The 15,718-nt window shown below is 45.8% G+C and overlaps 5 protein-coding genes across 5 annotated transcripts; 3 read left to right on the forward strand and 2 right to left on the reverse strand.

Moving 5' to 3' along the window:
- Window positions 1–789: 789 nt before the first annotated feature.
- VTP01DRAFT_2792 (uncharacterized protein) lies at window positions 790–2,812 on the reverse strand (the record flags this gene model as incomplete). Its single annotated transcript, XM_069381292.1, has 11 exons — window positions 790–1,139; window positions 1,196–1,361; window positions 1,444–1,477; window positions 1,543–1,621; window positions 1,684–1,698; window positions 1,774–1,856; window positions 1,923–2,004; window positions 2,065–2,192; window positions 2,254–2,441; window positions 2,502–2,603; window positions 2,663–2,812. The coding sequence occupies 11 exons, from the start codon at window positions 2,810–2,812 to the stop codon at window positions 790–792; spliced, it is 1,377 nt and encodes a 458-aa protein (XP_069236999.1).
- Window positions 2,813–3,520: 708 nt separating this feature from the next.
- VTP01DRAFT_2793 (uncharacterized protein) lies at window positions 3,521–4,174 on the forward strand (the record flags this gene model as incomplete). The annotated part of the gene is made up of 1 exon (XM_069381293.1): window positions 3,521–4,174. The coding sequence occupies one exon, from the start codon at window positions 3,521–3,523 to the stop codon at window positions 4,172–4,174; it is 654 nt and encodes a 217-aa protein (XP_069237000.1).
- Window positions 4,175–4,406: 232 nt separating this feature from the next.
- VTP01DRAFT_2794 (uncharacterized protein) lies at window positions 4,407–7,408 on the forward strand (the record flags this gene model as incomplete). Its single annotated transcript, XM_069381294.1, has 12 exons — window positions 4,407–4,442; window positions 4,508–4,586; window positions 4,650–4,798; window positions 4,861–4,952; window positions 5,016–5,065; window positions 5,121–5,544; window positions 5,616–5,775; window positions 5,848–5,961; window positions 6,018–6,799; window positions 6,864–6,939; window positions 7,003–7,247; window positions 7,303–7,408. The coding sequence occupies 12 exons, from the start codon at window positions 4,407–4,409 to the stop codon at window positions 7,406–7,408; spliced, it is 2,313 nt and encodes a 770-aa protein (XP_069237001.1).
- A 957-nt stretch (window positions 7,409–8,365) lies between these two features.
- On the reverse strand, window positions 8,366–10,146 carry VTP01DRAFT_2795 (uncharacterized protein; the record flags this gene model as incomplete). Its single annotated transcript, XM_069381295.1, has 10 exons — window positions 8,366–8,647; window positions 8,719–8,728; window positions 8,795–8,866; window positions 8,942–8,984; window positions 9,095–9,218; window positions 9,348–9,508; window positions 9,576–9,724; window positions 9,796–9,890; window positions 9,985–10,038; window positions 10,105–10,146. 10 exons carry the CDS (start codon window positions 10,144–10,146, stop codon window positions 8,366–8,368), a joined length of 1,032 nt encoding a protein of 343 aa, XP_069237002.1.
- A 2,169-nt stretch (window positions 10,147–12,315) lies between these two features.
- Window positions 12,316–15,518, forward strand: VTP01DRAFT_2796 (uncharacterized protein; the record flags this gene model as incomplete). Its single annotated transcript, XM_069381296.1, has 4 exons — window positions 12,316–12,449; window positions 12,656–13,085; window positions 13,154–13,515; window positions 13,586–15,518. 4 exons carry the CDS (start codon window positions 12,316–12,318, stop codon window positions 15,516–15,518), a joined length of 2,859 nt encoding a protein of 952 aa, XP_069237003.1.
- Window positions 15,519–15,718: the final 200 nt, after the last annotated feature.

Consider the following 15,718-nt stretch of genomic DNA (forward strand, 5'->3'; position numbering starts at 1 on the left):
GAAACGCGCTCTGAACCCCAAAAACAGATAGCCCCCATCAGGTGAGACAGTGTATCTGTTGTCCAGAATTCTTAAGGGCTATTGAGGACACATGAATCAGTTTAGCATCAACAACAAGAAGCGGATGACCTACAAGGAACCGCCACTACTTTTACTCCTTAATCATGAGCTACAGGTACATTTCATTCCCAGAGAGGCAATTCCATCCGATGCTTGCATAAACTGTGTCTGACTCAATATTCTAACAAAGGTTTATCACGAGAATTCACACACACAGAAAACCATCCTTCCTTGGCATGTGCTTTCATTTACTACCTTTTTTTGGAACAAACTTTAGATCATTTTTTATTATTGCCTGGCACAAGAAAACATCATCAAATACAGGCTAGGTTTCGAATCTCGTCATCAAACTCCTTTTTTCGTACTTGAGTTGATGAAAATAGCTGTATAAAACTATTCATCATTTGACACGCTGCATATATTGGTGCTGTGTAGAATTTATGTTATGGTCTCTTTTCATTTCAGCGTCAGCCCATAAGTATTTGACAGCTGAGCTCAGTTAAGTTCATCGCACGCAAAGCCAAGTTTGAAGCATTCGGCTTCGTAGGAATATACCTGATCCCAAACAATGCTGTACGCTCCCTTATTTCGAGCAGCATTGAAAGATTGCTACGTATAGTACACAGTTATTGTAATCGATAAATGGCGGACACAGATCGAAATTCTTTAGCAAACATCACATTAAGCAAATACTGCACAGGACAGCTAAAGATTTTTATATATGAATTATTACAAGCTGCTGTTTCGAACTTCGTCATCGAATTCTTTCTTGATGCTTTGATAGAATGAGTCGTCCCTAAGGACGCGTGCGGCCGTCACCGTTATGCCCTTTGCAGCAAGGATTGTGGCCCGATGAGCTTCAGGAGTCTTCGCCGCAGCTGTAAACTCGATGGTGTGGTTCGCGGCGTCGGTGCCAATACCATACAGTGGGTGCAAACTCGGCACTTCGTAAGACACATTGCCCATATCTGTGGAGCCACCGCCCTTCTTAAATTGCTCTTCGTGGGATGGGAATTCGATGCCCTTCTTTTCCATGTATTTCTTGTATTCATCGGCCATGATACCATTCTGGGCCACATCTAGCAATCGAGATGGTAAGCGACGCACTGTTAGGGCTTGTCTCAGAATTATATACCTTTGGTGACGCCAATTTCGCGCCAGGTATATTTAACTTGGCAGCCGGTAGCAATGGCAGCTGCCTCAAAGATATCCTCCATCTTCTTCATCAGACGGCCAATCTGATTGTACTTTGTAGTGCGCACAAAGAAGAATGCAGATGTATAGTCTGGGATCACGTTAGGCTATCGCATAGACTTTGGTTAACATACATGACCGCGCATCACATAAAGAAAAGAGAGTCCATCGGCCTAGACTATCACTTACTGCTTGACCGCCGTGCGTGACAATACCATGTACTCTGTATTTGGGAAAGGTTAGTGTATATTTGCCACAACGCAATGTTTAGCCCAAATATCAACAAACCTATCGGTAGGGAGCAATTGTTGTCGCATCATGCTGATTCCGTTCCAGACCTGAACCAAAGCATCGAGAGCATTGACACCTAGCCACATGATTAGATTCAAGAACTCTCATGCAGTTCTTTTTTTTTGCCGTGTATCTTACCTTCCCAGGGTGCAGCTGCAAGAGGATAAAGATCCCCGCATTAAATCCATGAATTGATACATATCTTTTGCTTATTTGTGATTGTTTTACCTGATGCATGACTGGCCTTGCCGAAATACTCGACGCGGACATCGTGGATAGCAATCATGTTTGCGCGATCAGCGTGCGTTGCTCTGTAAAGTTGGGAAGCGATGGTTGTTGAGTAACGGGCGTTTGCGGCACATAATCAACCAACTTACGCAGGGTGGAGCATGAGACAGACATCAACGTGGTCCTGGAAAGCGCGCTTGTCGACCAGTACGATTTTACCAATGGATAATTCTACAAGGAGCGCGTAAGCTACGTTGTGCAATGCAGTAAGGTTCTCCCTTCTTGTCATACCTTCGGCGGGGGTACCGTACAGAATCACCTTGCCGGATGCCTTGCCGCTTTCCAGCACGGCCTTGAGGCCAATGGCGGCAGCAACGCCGCTGATAGCAATCAAGTTGTGGCCACAAGCTTGTCCGAGTCTTTTTCAAACCGCACAAGTTAATTACATCCTTTCGACTTGTTCAAGCTGATTTAACTTACCCTGGAAGGCCATCGTATTCTGAGCAGAAACCAACACGCTTGCCGTTCCCGCGGCTGAATTCAGCAGTGAAGGCGGTTTCCATGCCATAAGCATGTCGAGTTACTGTGAATCCCTTCTTCTCCAAATAGTCGGTGAGCACTTTGTGGGCGTGGAACTCCTTCATACCGGTTTCCATATGTTCGTGAAGCTACATTGCAGCTTAGCGATACGATGTGTATATATTTTATGCACCGTCTTGTTAGCTTACATCCAAGCTAATTTCTCGGAGCTCGGACGACACCGACTCGATAGCCTCGGCGACGATACGCTCTACTTCGCTGTCTTCTTTGACGTCCAAGTGCTCAAACGCCTAACACAGACAACGCGTCAATTCCCCCTAGTCAGCTAGCTTTTATGTTGTGAGCTCACATTGGAAACGCATTCCTCGTAGGCAGGGAGTTTCTCTGAGCCAGCAGGAGAATAAACCGGAACGTCAACAGTTCGCGTCGTCGTGTTTCGCTGCTTCTTTTTGAAGACAGAGAAAAGATTGCCAAAGCAGCTTGAAGGTGCGTCCTCCATTGTGATTAGAGAGAAGAAGAAACGAGATTTACAACAACGAAGGTGGAGGAGAGTTTTTGGTCCTCGGGTTCAGCGCAAGCTGGTGTCACTTCGTGTTCGAATGCTCGACGGCGCCGAAACATCGGAGCTACCTGCATACCTTTTGTCTTGCCCGACCTTCGGACGGGTCCACCACTTACTTGCTCCTCTTGAACATTGGCGCCGACAAAGCATGACAAGAAGTACACTTGATTCCGTATCGTCGGTCACATGTTTTTCCAATTAGAGGGATTGAACCAGTGGTGTAGTGACAAGCTGACAGGATTTGTCATGCTTGGTGCAGACCAGAAATTGGGTGTTGATCAAAGATAGATAATGCGTGGATAAATCCACGAAGCAGGCCAACGAGTGCCCAGCTTCTTCTCTATGATCATACCATCCTCAGACTCGAGTAGAGTGATGGAAACATAAAGTTTCTCATCCTCTCCTTTTGATATACACCACAATGCCTACCTCTATCCCTTTTTTTTGTGATGATCCTTTTCCAACGGGATCAGATATCACGAACAAGAAAGAACTTAAGGAGTCATGATAGCGAACCAAATATGATGCATAGTAGCTGATTATTGAGACTGATCCACGGCTAAACGTTGTATGTGTGTATTTAAATGCTTCGTTGATTTTTGTAGCCATGGCCGCATCCAATTCCACAAACTCTCATTGCAGAGAATGAAGAGAATTTTCATCCAAAAGAATCTGCTATTTACTTTGTTCGCTGTGCTACTCTTGCTGCAATATTTTAGTGCCGTTCAAGCCGGTAAAGACGACGATGGCGGTGTGAGCTGCAAGACAGGTGCTTGTGCTACCAAGGATTTCCAATGCTGCAAGAAGGGCGTCTATTACGACCATGTTCACCGTCCATGCTGCTACGGATACAAAGATGGATATGACAAAGATTACCACGATGACAAGAAAAAATATGACCATGATGGGAAGCACTGGTGTGATGATGGTGGCAAAGATGATCACGACAAATATTGCAAGGGCAAGGATTATCACAATGATAAGGACGATGGCAAACATCACTTTGACCGCAGAAGCGATGGCGACAATGGTTACGATGGAAAAGGTTGCTATGATGACAAGCACCGGGATGGAAAGGACTACTATGACGGCAAGCACTGTGATGGCAAGGGATATTACAATGGCAAGCACCGTGATGGAAAGGACCATTATGATGGCAAGCACTGTGATGGCAAGGGATATTACAATGGCAAGCACCGTGATGGAAAGGACCATTGTGATGGCAAGGACTATTATGATGGCAAGCACCGTGATGGAAAAGGCTACTATGACGGCAAGCATCATGATGGCAAGGGCTAACGTTCCCGAAGTAAGCGCAAGTATGCTCTTTGTAAGGCTCAAACGTGTCAAAACGATACAGATTACCAACTGTGCATGATACAGTGCGTTCTAGCGATTGCTGTCCTTTCAACCGATCAATGCTTTGAATTTTTGCAATAAAATCTGCAGTAGTGTTTGAGTGTGTTATAATTTTTCGTCGGTTTTTGCTGCCTTACACTCCTTTTACATTTCTTTTCCTGCGTCGTCGCTCATGGCAAACGTCGATGCTTTTGAATCCATATCAGAGGTAGCTAAAAGAAAACAATACACGCCAAAACAGTCCAAGTGCGTGCTAAACACTCGTTTCTGAAGGGCTGCTTCTTGATCTTGCCCGTAAAGAGACGCGATAGTGGCGGATTTACCGGGAAACGTAAGCGATCCGACAGACCAGGTACATGCACGCCGCTTCCTGAATGGATACAAGAATTCTAAACTTGAGAAAATAACAACACAGATGTCAAAATCTCACGCAGACGTATACAGTCGTCTGTGGCTACCGTTGACTTTGAGCCACTCTTTCAAGGCCAGGAACCAGCGCTCTGCATCGAAATGCGGAAAGCCGCCTTTAGTCAAGCTTGGTCCAAGCTGGAAAAAATTATCAATGTGAGCTAAACGATTCTATTCACTATCAAAGCAATGCGTATTCAAACTTGATGGGTTTAAAGGATATTCTTTCGGATATGAATCGAAGCGCTGTGGACAACATTGCACGATTCGTGGAAAATGCAGCAAACGAAGTCACCGTAGACGGTCAAAGGTACATGGATGGGGAATACGCATTCAGTTGAATTCAGAGAGACTAATACGAATCCAATGGCAGTTTGATCACCTTGCCTTATCACGAAGTGCCAACGGCTCTCGTATTTGCAGGTATGCGGGATGAACAAAGACAAGAGGACAAGAAATTTCTAACTTTAGATTTAAGGCATCAATACGTCAGATCACGGACTGCAGTTTTCACAGATCGCAGCAAAACTGCTGGAGCCTTCTTCGGAAGCATATCCTCATCGAACAAATTTCGTGTCACTACTGCAGGCCAAGGACTGCCCGAACTTGAAAATGATGATGAAAACCATGATTGAGCAGTTTATGATGTTTGATACCCAGCCTGGCGACAAGGAGGCAAACACTGATGAACAACAAAATGCAGCCGAAAACGATGAGGGATATCAACTTGGCAAGACAGCAAAGCGAGCGTCGCGCCTAGCACCTCACGATATGCAAATTTTGGAAGGATGGTACAGAGACGTTGCCAAAAAGTATACTCAGCAACCGAATCTTGTCATTATCCTCCAAGATCTCGAATCATTCGAGGCAGCTGTACTTCAGGATTTTGTAACTATTTGCAGGTTCGTGTGAATATACGGCCACGTTCGTCGCAGTAGCAAGAAACTGATTGTTTTGTCGCTAAATTTATTAGTGAATATCACAAACGCATCCCTATTATTTTCGTCTTTGGCATAGCTACGTCGATGGATATTTTGCATCAGTCACTGACAAAAGCGACCATTGGATTTCTGCGAGTGGAAAAGTTTTGGCTAGAGCAGAGCGATGTCTGGTTCAACCGCTTGCTTGAAACCGTAAGTGTCAAAGAATGAATCTTGATAAAATGGCAGAGTTAAGGGAAGCAATGCTAATTAACAATGTTAAAGATTTTCATCGATTCATTGGATACCCTAAAATTTGGCGCACGTCCATACAAGTTTTTGCTGGATCATTTCTATCTTTATGACTTTTCCATGGGTAAAGTCACCGCTAGTCTGAAGGTAAATAGGAATGTGTAATACACTCTATTGACATGCTAATATAAATTGTTTGATAGTACGCATTGATGCATCATTACTATGGCAATCCATTATCGATCATTTTGCCGCTTTTGAGTTCGACAGAGGAAGACAACAGTCAGCAACTTGCGGAATGGTTCAAAGATGATATATTCACTGAACATCACATTGCACATTTGCGCATGTTACCATCTTTTAAACGACGTGTGGAGACACTCTGCGAAGTAGATCCGGAAGAAGCGTTGCGGTTGCTGCGAGACGATCGATATCTTGTTACCAAAGCGCTTCCTCAAGCCTTGAGCGAACTAAAGCGATTCCTCAGGGAATTCCAGTACGGCGTGGAGATATTGAGAACACTGCAGACACATTTCTCTAATCTCGGCATGAAAAAATCGAAACGGATGCTTTTGCTGGAAGCATTGCAAAACATGAACGGACTCATGGACAGTGAATTGATCAAACGGCCAGCCCATTTTGTCCGAAAAGTTGCGATACCGTCACTCATTGAGCTCACCAAAAAGTTACACACGATTGCAGAGTCGTTTGCGGATGTCAGCAACGATGCCAGAGACCTTATCGACGACTGGCACGAACGCTTGATGGCCTTGTCGGAAGCCAAGGACGATGAAATGGCACGGATGCAGCGAAAAGAGGACCAGTTGGCCGGGCTTGTGCTTCCAGACATGGAAAAACGATCGTTGCGTCAGACACGAACGGCGCAGAAAGTGCAGATGAGCTCTGTTGACCATTTGAGGACAGTGGGTTCTGAGCGCACCAAGATTCCAGTTGAGATATCGGATTGGATCCTAAAGATTCTAAAGTAAGTTTGCTGAATATTTGGTAGTTGCAACCTATTAACGAAACCATTCCCTTTCTTTTTACAGTGAAACACTGCGATCATACACGACCAATTTCATGTATGAGCTTGTCTACTACACTAGCTCCAGACTCCATGAAAAGGTAAAAAAGGAAAAAAATTAACAATCGTATGTGCATTCTAGATACTAATATACCACCTATCAGTCTTTTGCTGCACAACCTCGCGCTGCCGTGCAAACTGCTCTTTCACAATCACACCATTATCTCAACTGCGATTGCTGTGCCGGCGAAAACAAGGACCAGATCTTACCGAGTGAACATGATACGTGCATCCTGTACAAATTGTACCTCGAGTGCGGCCGAATGATCAACATGTATGATTGGTTCGTGGCGTTTGGGTGTATTTTGGAAAGAGACAAGTCGAGAAAACTCAAAGAAAAGGAAGTGCAGTAAGTAGCAGTTAGCATACTTTATTCTCTTGGATACTCATTGAATTGAATGTAGAGCGCGATTCGTCAGGTCTGTTGCTGAATTGCAGTATTTGGGATTCATCAAGCCGACCCAGAGGAAGACAGATCATGTTATTCGCTTGACGTGGTCCAATGTATAGAAAATTATTATCTTGTATATAATAGCAGAAGAAGAAATATAATGAATGGATACGTTCTTTGTTGTTGACATCATTATTGTTGTCTCCACGTCGCCGTACAAAATGCGCGGAATATTCTGATGCCAACGTAAGGAGTTGTTGAACTATACCATTATACGCCTGTCTGTAGTTTTTCGCTTCTTTTCTTTCTTTCCGTCTCTGTGCGCCGACAGGCACCACCGGCAAAAGAAAATGTACATGCATACGTAAAAGGGAAGGCAGAAAGACAGAAAGAAAGAAAGAATGCAACGACAATCATAATATGCAGGAGTTCTTCTAGCAACCTTTACTCCGTGTGGCGGTTTGGTCTCTTCTCCTAGCAGGCAAAGCGGCATAGAAGATTCCATGTATCCCATGACTCATAAGATAGTAGATTGCATTACCATCACTACCACCGCTGGTGACAAGAATGTAGTGTTATGTATGTATATATATGCAATGAACGAGGAGGGTGGAGAAAAGTTTGTCAACAAAAGTGTGTGCGCGCGTGCTGCACAGCAACGATGTTCCTGTCGATCCGTTGATTAAAGTGGGTAATAATAACCAAGAGACTTGCATTTTAATATTGAAATAAATATCACTTTGTCCATATACATGCGGAAAACGAATAGCAATATGTACAAAAGCGAATGTAATTATTAACCACCACAGGGCGTCTTCCTCTTTTGAAAATTTATGTATCTTCATGTCACAGTGTAGCCATTTACACATGTAGCATATCATTGTATATCTGGTTCGTTCTGCCTTGTTGGGGGGGTTGGTGAGGGAGGGAGGAGCGGAGGAAAGGCAAGGTTTAAAGAAGATTCTTTTCTTTCATGCGGATCAACAGCAGCAGCAGCAACAATAAAGCCCGCTAATAATAATAATATTTTTTTGTGCTTGGCAGTATTAGAAAAGGTCTAGATTACATTACATATTCTAATAAAAGATGCTACGAGTACGATGGATAGGGACTGTCAGGTAGTCCTGGATTTCCTTTGCGGTGTCCCAGATGTAAAAGTCGATAAGGATGGCATTGATGTGTTGGTCGTGTTCGTTGTCATTGATTTCTTTGATACGGCGCATTAAAAGCTCCACAGCCCACACAGAGTTGCCCCGGATCTCAACTTCCTCCGTCGATCCAGATTCGAGTGGCTCACGCCGCTCCAGCTTTTTCAGGAGTTCGGGTGAGTACCTCAGAACACCGAGGTGATAAAGTGCCTGCACACACGCAATCAAAAACTGTCCCAAAAGGGGGGAGGTGCGAGGAGGATTTAACAAGAAGAATTTACCTGGGGAACCCTATTATCAACAATGTATGAACATGTTACTCTTTAGCCCTAGACCCAACGGTGGTCTCTGACTTGCCTGTAGTCCGCAAACATTGTAATCGCATCAATGTCATAGAATTCACCTACTCCTTGGCCATCGAAACATGCCCTGGACGTGAATCTTAGCAACTCCTAACCAAACTTTTTGCCAATTTCATGCGCGTGCTAAAGTTTCTCCTTTTACCATATGTCAGCGATCAGAATCTGGGCGCGTTTTAAAATATACACTAAAAACAGGTTTTGTGTGTGTGTGTGTGTGCGTGTGTGAGTGTGAGAACAATGCCAAGCGATAGATAATTGTGGGAAACACGTTAATTTAGCAGCAGCATTTACGTACCTTTTCGTCCATGAAAGTTGTGAATATCACGGAACGATGGGAAGTTTTCTGTCAAGATATCAAGCAACTTTAACGCCGATTTTTCCGCCTTGTGAATGCATGCAAGAAAGGATCCACCAAATTTCTAGAGAATCGTGCAGATAGAACAAGGCATAATTTAGTATAGGTAGTACGCACATACAGTTCAACCCCCCATAGACAAAAGATAATTAACACTGCTTCACCATCTTCATGTGATAACAGTAAAACTTGCCTCGCAAAGAACAGTGCCAGCTTCGCGCATCACCTTGATCCGCTCCTGTAACAGAGGGATCGACTCTTTGGTGTCCGATCGAAACACATGTATTAATTCCTGATCCGATGCGTCCTTGCCATAGAAAGCAGGGCTGGTAATAGGCACACCCGATTCAAGTGCTGCACACACACGAAGTAAAAAAAAGAAAATTAATATCTATGCTAATAACTATGTGCATAACCTTACCTCTGTTGATAGCAGCGCAGAGCGACCAGTATCCAGTGTAGCTCGTGCCATGGAACGAGACGCTGTACCGATCTGGATGAGGTTGCCTTGCATCTGCCACATCCAGATCACTCCAGAATGAAAAGTTGAGGATATCTACAAGAAAGATCCTAGATAAGAAGGTGAGACAAAGGTCGATTTAATCACCATCATCGATTCATTTAATATAATATATATATACCAATCTAAAGTGCTCTGATCCTTGGTTTTTGGCTGCAGCGGATGCTCGTTCCAGGTCTGCGTGCTGTATTTACGCTGTTTCATATTATTCAATATCTATTTTATTGGCATGATTTGGTTGGGGGAGGGGAGGTCAGAAGACGCGCGCGCGCACACATCAAACAATTGTTATGTGTTATTTATTCTTTACCGTGTGTGCAGCGTCATCGACCTTGTCAAGTGGAATGCTGACATGAGTGCTGTTCTGAACAGTTGTGTGGTGTGAGAGCGCGCGCACACACAAATGCTAAGGTTAATGATCCGCGCTTACATTAGCAATGTATTGCGCGCTTTCCAGCACTTTGTTCGACATGGCTGACAGGTGGGGTGAGTGTGCGCACGTGCGTGAGACTGTGAAACGTTCAGAGGTAGCAGCAGCAGCAGGGCAGGGGCGGGGTTGCTTGCTTGCTGCAAATCAGCATTCCGCCACTGCTGCCGTTCGTAATAGTGTTTCCCGTTTTTCCCCCAGTCCCTCCTAAACAGCTGCGTAGCTTTCTGCTGGTTGCGTGCGTGTTAGAATTGAGCAACATGTGAGCAAGCAAGCGTGGATGCTCTCCGAGAGAGATGTATCCTCATGTTAGTAGTTCCTGATCCGATGTAGCCGAGCAAACATAAGTAATAAATTTATCAAGTTCGGATTTCGGAGAGGACGAAATGAGTTGCATCATTTTCAAACGGTGCAAAAGCACGGGTCCTGTCTGTCAAACCTCGGAATGGGCGTGGGGGGGGGCGGTGGACGGAGGGGACAGAAACTAAAACGAACAAAGATCTCAGCAGCAGCAGCAGCAGCAGCGAAAGCAGCGAGCGCCTAGGCCTGACCCGGTGCAGAACTGGACATAAATCAAACATGACCAAATACTAACTTTTGGTAATTTTTGACACACGTAACGAAAACAAGACGAGCGTGAACCCATTTGCGTGCGTGGGTATTCTGCAGATTTCTGTGCGTATGTAAAAAATACGCGTGCTTTTCGGCTCCAATGCTTGGAAGATGCATGTACTACCAGGCCGATAGGGCTCAGCGCTCAGATCTTCTTTCGTCGTCGTGTTTTACCCACGATAGCTTCCGGATTCGGTGCAGTACAAAGATCAACGTCGTAGCACACGCACACACCCTGGATATACAAGAATCACGTATTCCTAGACTATGTCGCTAACCCGGATCGTATACTACGTTCCACACACATAGAGCGAGAGCCAAGCACAGGTTTTCCCCAGCCGTTTCTCAATCTGATGTTTCCAAAATTCAATCGCACTAGCGTTGTTGCAGTATTCTCGGGTCCAATCAGATGCATTGCTGGATTTTACGGGAAACCGACAAACATTAGCAAACGAAAAGGAAGGCGGGGTAGGTTTTCAAGCGTCCCATGCGGGGAACCGCTTTTGGACGTCGCAATACGAAAATCCAGGGGACTTGGGTGGGGACGGGGGTCTCACACAGGTCCCAAAACGGTTCATCCTCCCTCTCTTCAAGATAGCGATAAGCCGATAAGCAATCATATCTCTACACAAAATAAATGTGAAAGCGAATGAAAAATCTCTGATCCCCGTGTGAGAAGTGCCGATGATAGATGGAGAGCCATGCGAAACAACCCCCTTGCCCTTCCATCATACGGCTAAAACTTGACCAGGTTGACCGATCGAAAATACTTTTTCCTGATCCTCCACCAATCGTGAAAAAGACTGTTTGGTGGAATACAGTGGAGCAGAGTAGACAGAGGAACAAACCTTTTGCCCTGTTGAACCACCCCCCCCCCCCCGCCAATGTGGCAGGAGGTGGCTACACTTTCTGCCTTTGCGTACATCGCACAGCACAGCCAGCCAGCCATCGTTATGTACGCTGGTTCAGCATTTTTCCTGCATCATCGCCTTTGTATGTGAAATCAATTACGTTGCTTTGCTGCACTAGATATTTTTGAGCATGGACCCGAACAAAAATAAAGAGACGAGTAAAAAGTTGCCCAATATGCGGTCTAATGCGAGTAGTATGCAAGCTTTTGCCCATATGAGGTGATTGACCTCAATTATCCAGAGACCCGTCATGAAGCAGCAAAAAACCTTTTATTGTATTGTACATGTATTGGCTGCTACCCCTTTTGGAACGTCAAGAACAAATCCCACTCGTCTATCGGTAGACGTGTGTCCCCCAACTTCCTGCTGAGGTCTAAAGAGAAAAAAAGGACTCCTTAGGTTAGCGTATAAAAGGCAGATCCAAACTTTCCTGACTTCCCATTTTCTTCAATTTCTTTTTTTTTTTTCATCAGCCTTGCCAACGGCCTCTGGGTCCAACGTTTAAAACCGGCTACTGACCCCATCCCCCCATAAACTTTTTTCTCTCTCTCTTCTCTCTTTATCTCTTCCTTTTCTCTCTCTCTCTCTCACATATATACACACATTTCATTTGCATTTTTCTCTTCTTTCATTCCCCACTTCCATTTTACATATCAGCAGATAGAGGTTTTCTCATTCTTGCACCACCAACATGGCTGAGAAAACTGAAGGATCTGGGCTTAACGGCAACACCAACATCACCAACCTCACGGTCGAGGAACTTTACGACAAGGAAAAGTTCGACCTGTCGACCATGGAGCAAGGCGACGTCCTAACTTTGTTGCAGTAAGTATTCCGTTCTCCTAATTTTTCCCTTCTTTACCTTCGAAATTTTCCAGCCCTTTTGCCCCCGAAAAAAAAATACAGATCGATGCGACCCCTAGTTGTCCTTTTTACATGAACTTTAGTAGCCCATCTATCGTCGCCCTACTGAGTGTGTGAGCAATTTTTCACTAATCCTAATTTCTCTTTTTTCTCTTTCTTCCTATTAGAACGAGCAAAGATGGTTTGACGTCTGACGAAGCTGCTCGCCGTATCGAAAAGTTTGGGCCCAACAAGCTTGAGCAAAAGGAAGAGAACCCTTTCCTGCAATTCCTTAGCTTCATGTGGAATCCACTTTCATGGGTCATGGAAGCCGCCGCTATCGTTTCGATTGCATTGGCGAACGGTGAAGGCAAACCGCCAGATTACCCTGATTTCATTGGTATCGTCCTCTTGTTGCTTGCAAACTCCCTCATTGGTTTTTACGAAGAAAGACAAGCCGGCAACGCCGTCAAGGCACTCATGGAGTCGCTTGCTCCCGAGTGTAAGGTCAAGCGCGACGGTGAATGGAAGACTATGGAGGCTGCACATCTTGTTCCTGGTGATATCATCTCCATCAAGCTGGGTGATGTCGTTCCTGCCGATGGTCGCCTGACTGCGGTAAATATTTGAATATTAATAGTTTTTTGTGTTGCGTCAATCCGAGAAATTAATCCACACTGTAACAGGCCCACGGTCATGTTTCGATCGACCAAGCCGCCCTGACAGGTGAATCTTTGCCTGTTGGCAAGGACGTTGGCGACGAAATCTTCTCTGGCTCCACTGTCAAGCAGGGTGAGGCTGAAGCTATTGTTATCGGTACTGGTGTGAACACCTTCTTTGGTCGTGCTGCCAAGCTCGTTGGTGATGCTGGCGATGACGTCGGTCACTTGCAGACGATTCTTACAAAGATCGGTAACTTCTGCTTGGTCAGTATTGGTATCTTTGTCGTTGTCGAAATCCTCGTCATGTACGCTGCCTTCCGCTACTCGTACCGACGTGGTATCGATAACCTCTTGGTCTTGCTCATTGGTGGTATCCCAATTGCCATGTAAGTATACAATGGAAATTTTCTCAGTCTTCCCTCAATTCCGTCCATTCTTATCAAAATGCTCGTATAGGCCTACCGTGCTTTCTGTTACTCTCGCCATTGGTGCAAAGCAACTGGCTGAACACAAGGCTATCGTCACACGTATTACTGCCATTGAGGAAATGGCCGCTGTCACTATCCTCTGCTCTGACAAGACCGGTACCTTGACCTTGAACAAGCTTATCGTCGACAAACCCACCATCAAGACATACGCCGAATTCAACGGAGACGAAATCATCCAACTCTCCGCGTTCGCTTCCCGCACCGAAAACCAGGATGCCATCGATTTCTGTATCGTCAACTCGTTACCCGATCCCAAATTGGCTCGCGAAGGTATCGAGGAACTCGAATTCAAGCCCTTCAACCCTGTCGTCAAGCGTACAGAAATCACCTACAAGCGTCTGTCTGACAATGTTGTCTGCCGTGTTACCAAGGGTATGTCCCACACCATCCTCGATCTTTGCACCCGCGACAAGACCGAAGAACAGATCAAGGCTCTCAACGACGACGTTGATGAATTCGCCCGCCGTGGTCTCCGTGCCTTGGCCGTTGCTGTTGATGAAGTCCCCTCTGGCGGTGTTGAGGACGAAGGTCTTGGTTTCCGCTTGATCGGTCTCTTGCCCATCTATGATCCTCCTCGCTCTGATACCAAGGAAACCATCGACCGTTCCATTGCCCTCGGTGTCCAAGTCAAGATGATCACTGGTGACCAGCTCGCTATTGCCAAGGAAACCGGCCGTCGTCTCGGTATGGGTGACAACATGTTCTTGTCCAAGACTTTGAAGGATGGTCCTCCCGCCGGCTCTGGCTACACTAGCATTGATGAAATGGTACTCCAGGCCGATGGTTTCGCTGGTGTGTACCCCGAACACAAATATGAGATTGTCGAACGTCTGCAAGCTTTGGGCCACATGACCGCCATGACCGGCGATGGTGTCAACGATGCGCCTGCGCTTTCCAAGGCCAACGTTGGTGTCGCTGTCGCAGATGCCTCTGACGCCGCTCGCTCTGCTGCCGATATCGTCTTGACTGAACCTGGTCTTTCCGTCATCGTCGAGGCTATCATTGGCTCGCGCCAGATTTTCCAGCGTATGCGCAACTATGCCATCTATGCCTGCTCCATCACTATCCGTGTTGTCGTTGGTTTCGCTATCCTCTGCTTCGCCTTCAAACACGACTTCCCTCCCTTCCCCGTCCTGATCGTCGCTGTCTTGAACGATGGTACTATCATGACTATCTCCACTGACCGCGTCAAGCCATCGCCTTACCCTGACCAGTGGAACTTGCGCGAAATCTTCTGCTACGCCATTGTCTATGGTCTCTACCAGGCTGCTTCCACCTTGGTGTTCGCTGCGGTCATGTTCCACACCACCTTCTTCCACGACAAGTTTGGCGTTGAGCTTCCCGAGGATGTCAACGACCATATTTACCACTCTATCATCTACTTGCAAGTCTCGACCATCTCTCAGGCCTTGATCTTTATCACCCGTTCCCGCACATGGTTCTTCTTGGAGCGCCCCTCCATCTTTTTGATGTGTGCCTTTGTTGTCGCTCAGCTGGTTGCTACCTTCATTGCCGTGTACGCTGACTGGGGCTTCACTTATATGCGCGGATGCGGCTGGGACTGGGCCGGTATCGTCTGGATCTGGAACATTGTCTGGTTCGTGCCCATGGACTTTGTAAAGTTTATCATGCAGTATCTCTTCACTCCCAAAAACACGCTCAAGGAATCCAAGACACCCATGGCTGGTGGCCAGAGCCGCCGCGCATCCGCCATCTCTGGCTCTTCGTCTGCTCGCTACTATGCAAGCCGCACACGCTCGCTCAAGTCTCTCGAACGCCCACGCAACTTTGGACAGCGCCTTTTGAACATGAACAAGAAGATGAGCATGGACCAAAAGGAAATGCGCCGCTTTTCGTCCGTTCAGACAAGCCAGGCTGCCCAGGTCTTGAACAGCTCATAAAGATGAATAATATTACTACTCTTTTGCATCACACAACAAGCACACTCACATACTCTCTCTCTCTCTCTATTGCTCACAATAACTTTGTCTCCCTTTCTGTCTTTCTTTCGTATATCTTAGTACAAGGGAAAAATATATAGACATAGCCTAGTCTTCTTTGTTTCTTTTTTTTTTCTTTTTTCGTCCCCTTTTTTTCTTTT

Source organism: Rhizomucor pusillus (assembly GCF_041956525.1).
Source record: "Rhizomucor pusillus strain CBS 183.67 unplaced genomic scaffold VTP01scaffold_14, whole genome shotgun sequence".
Taxonomy (NCBI): Eukaryota; Fungi; Mucoromycota; class Mucoromycetes; order Mucorales; family Lichtheimiaceae; genus Rhizomucor; species Rhizomucor pusillus.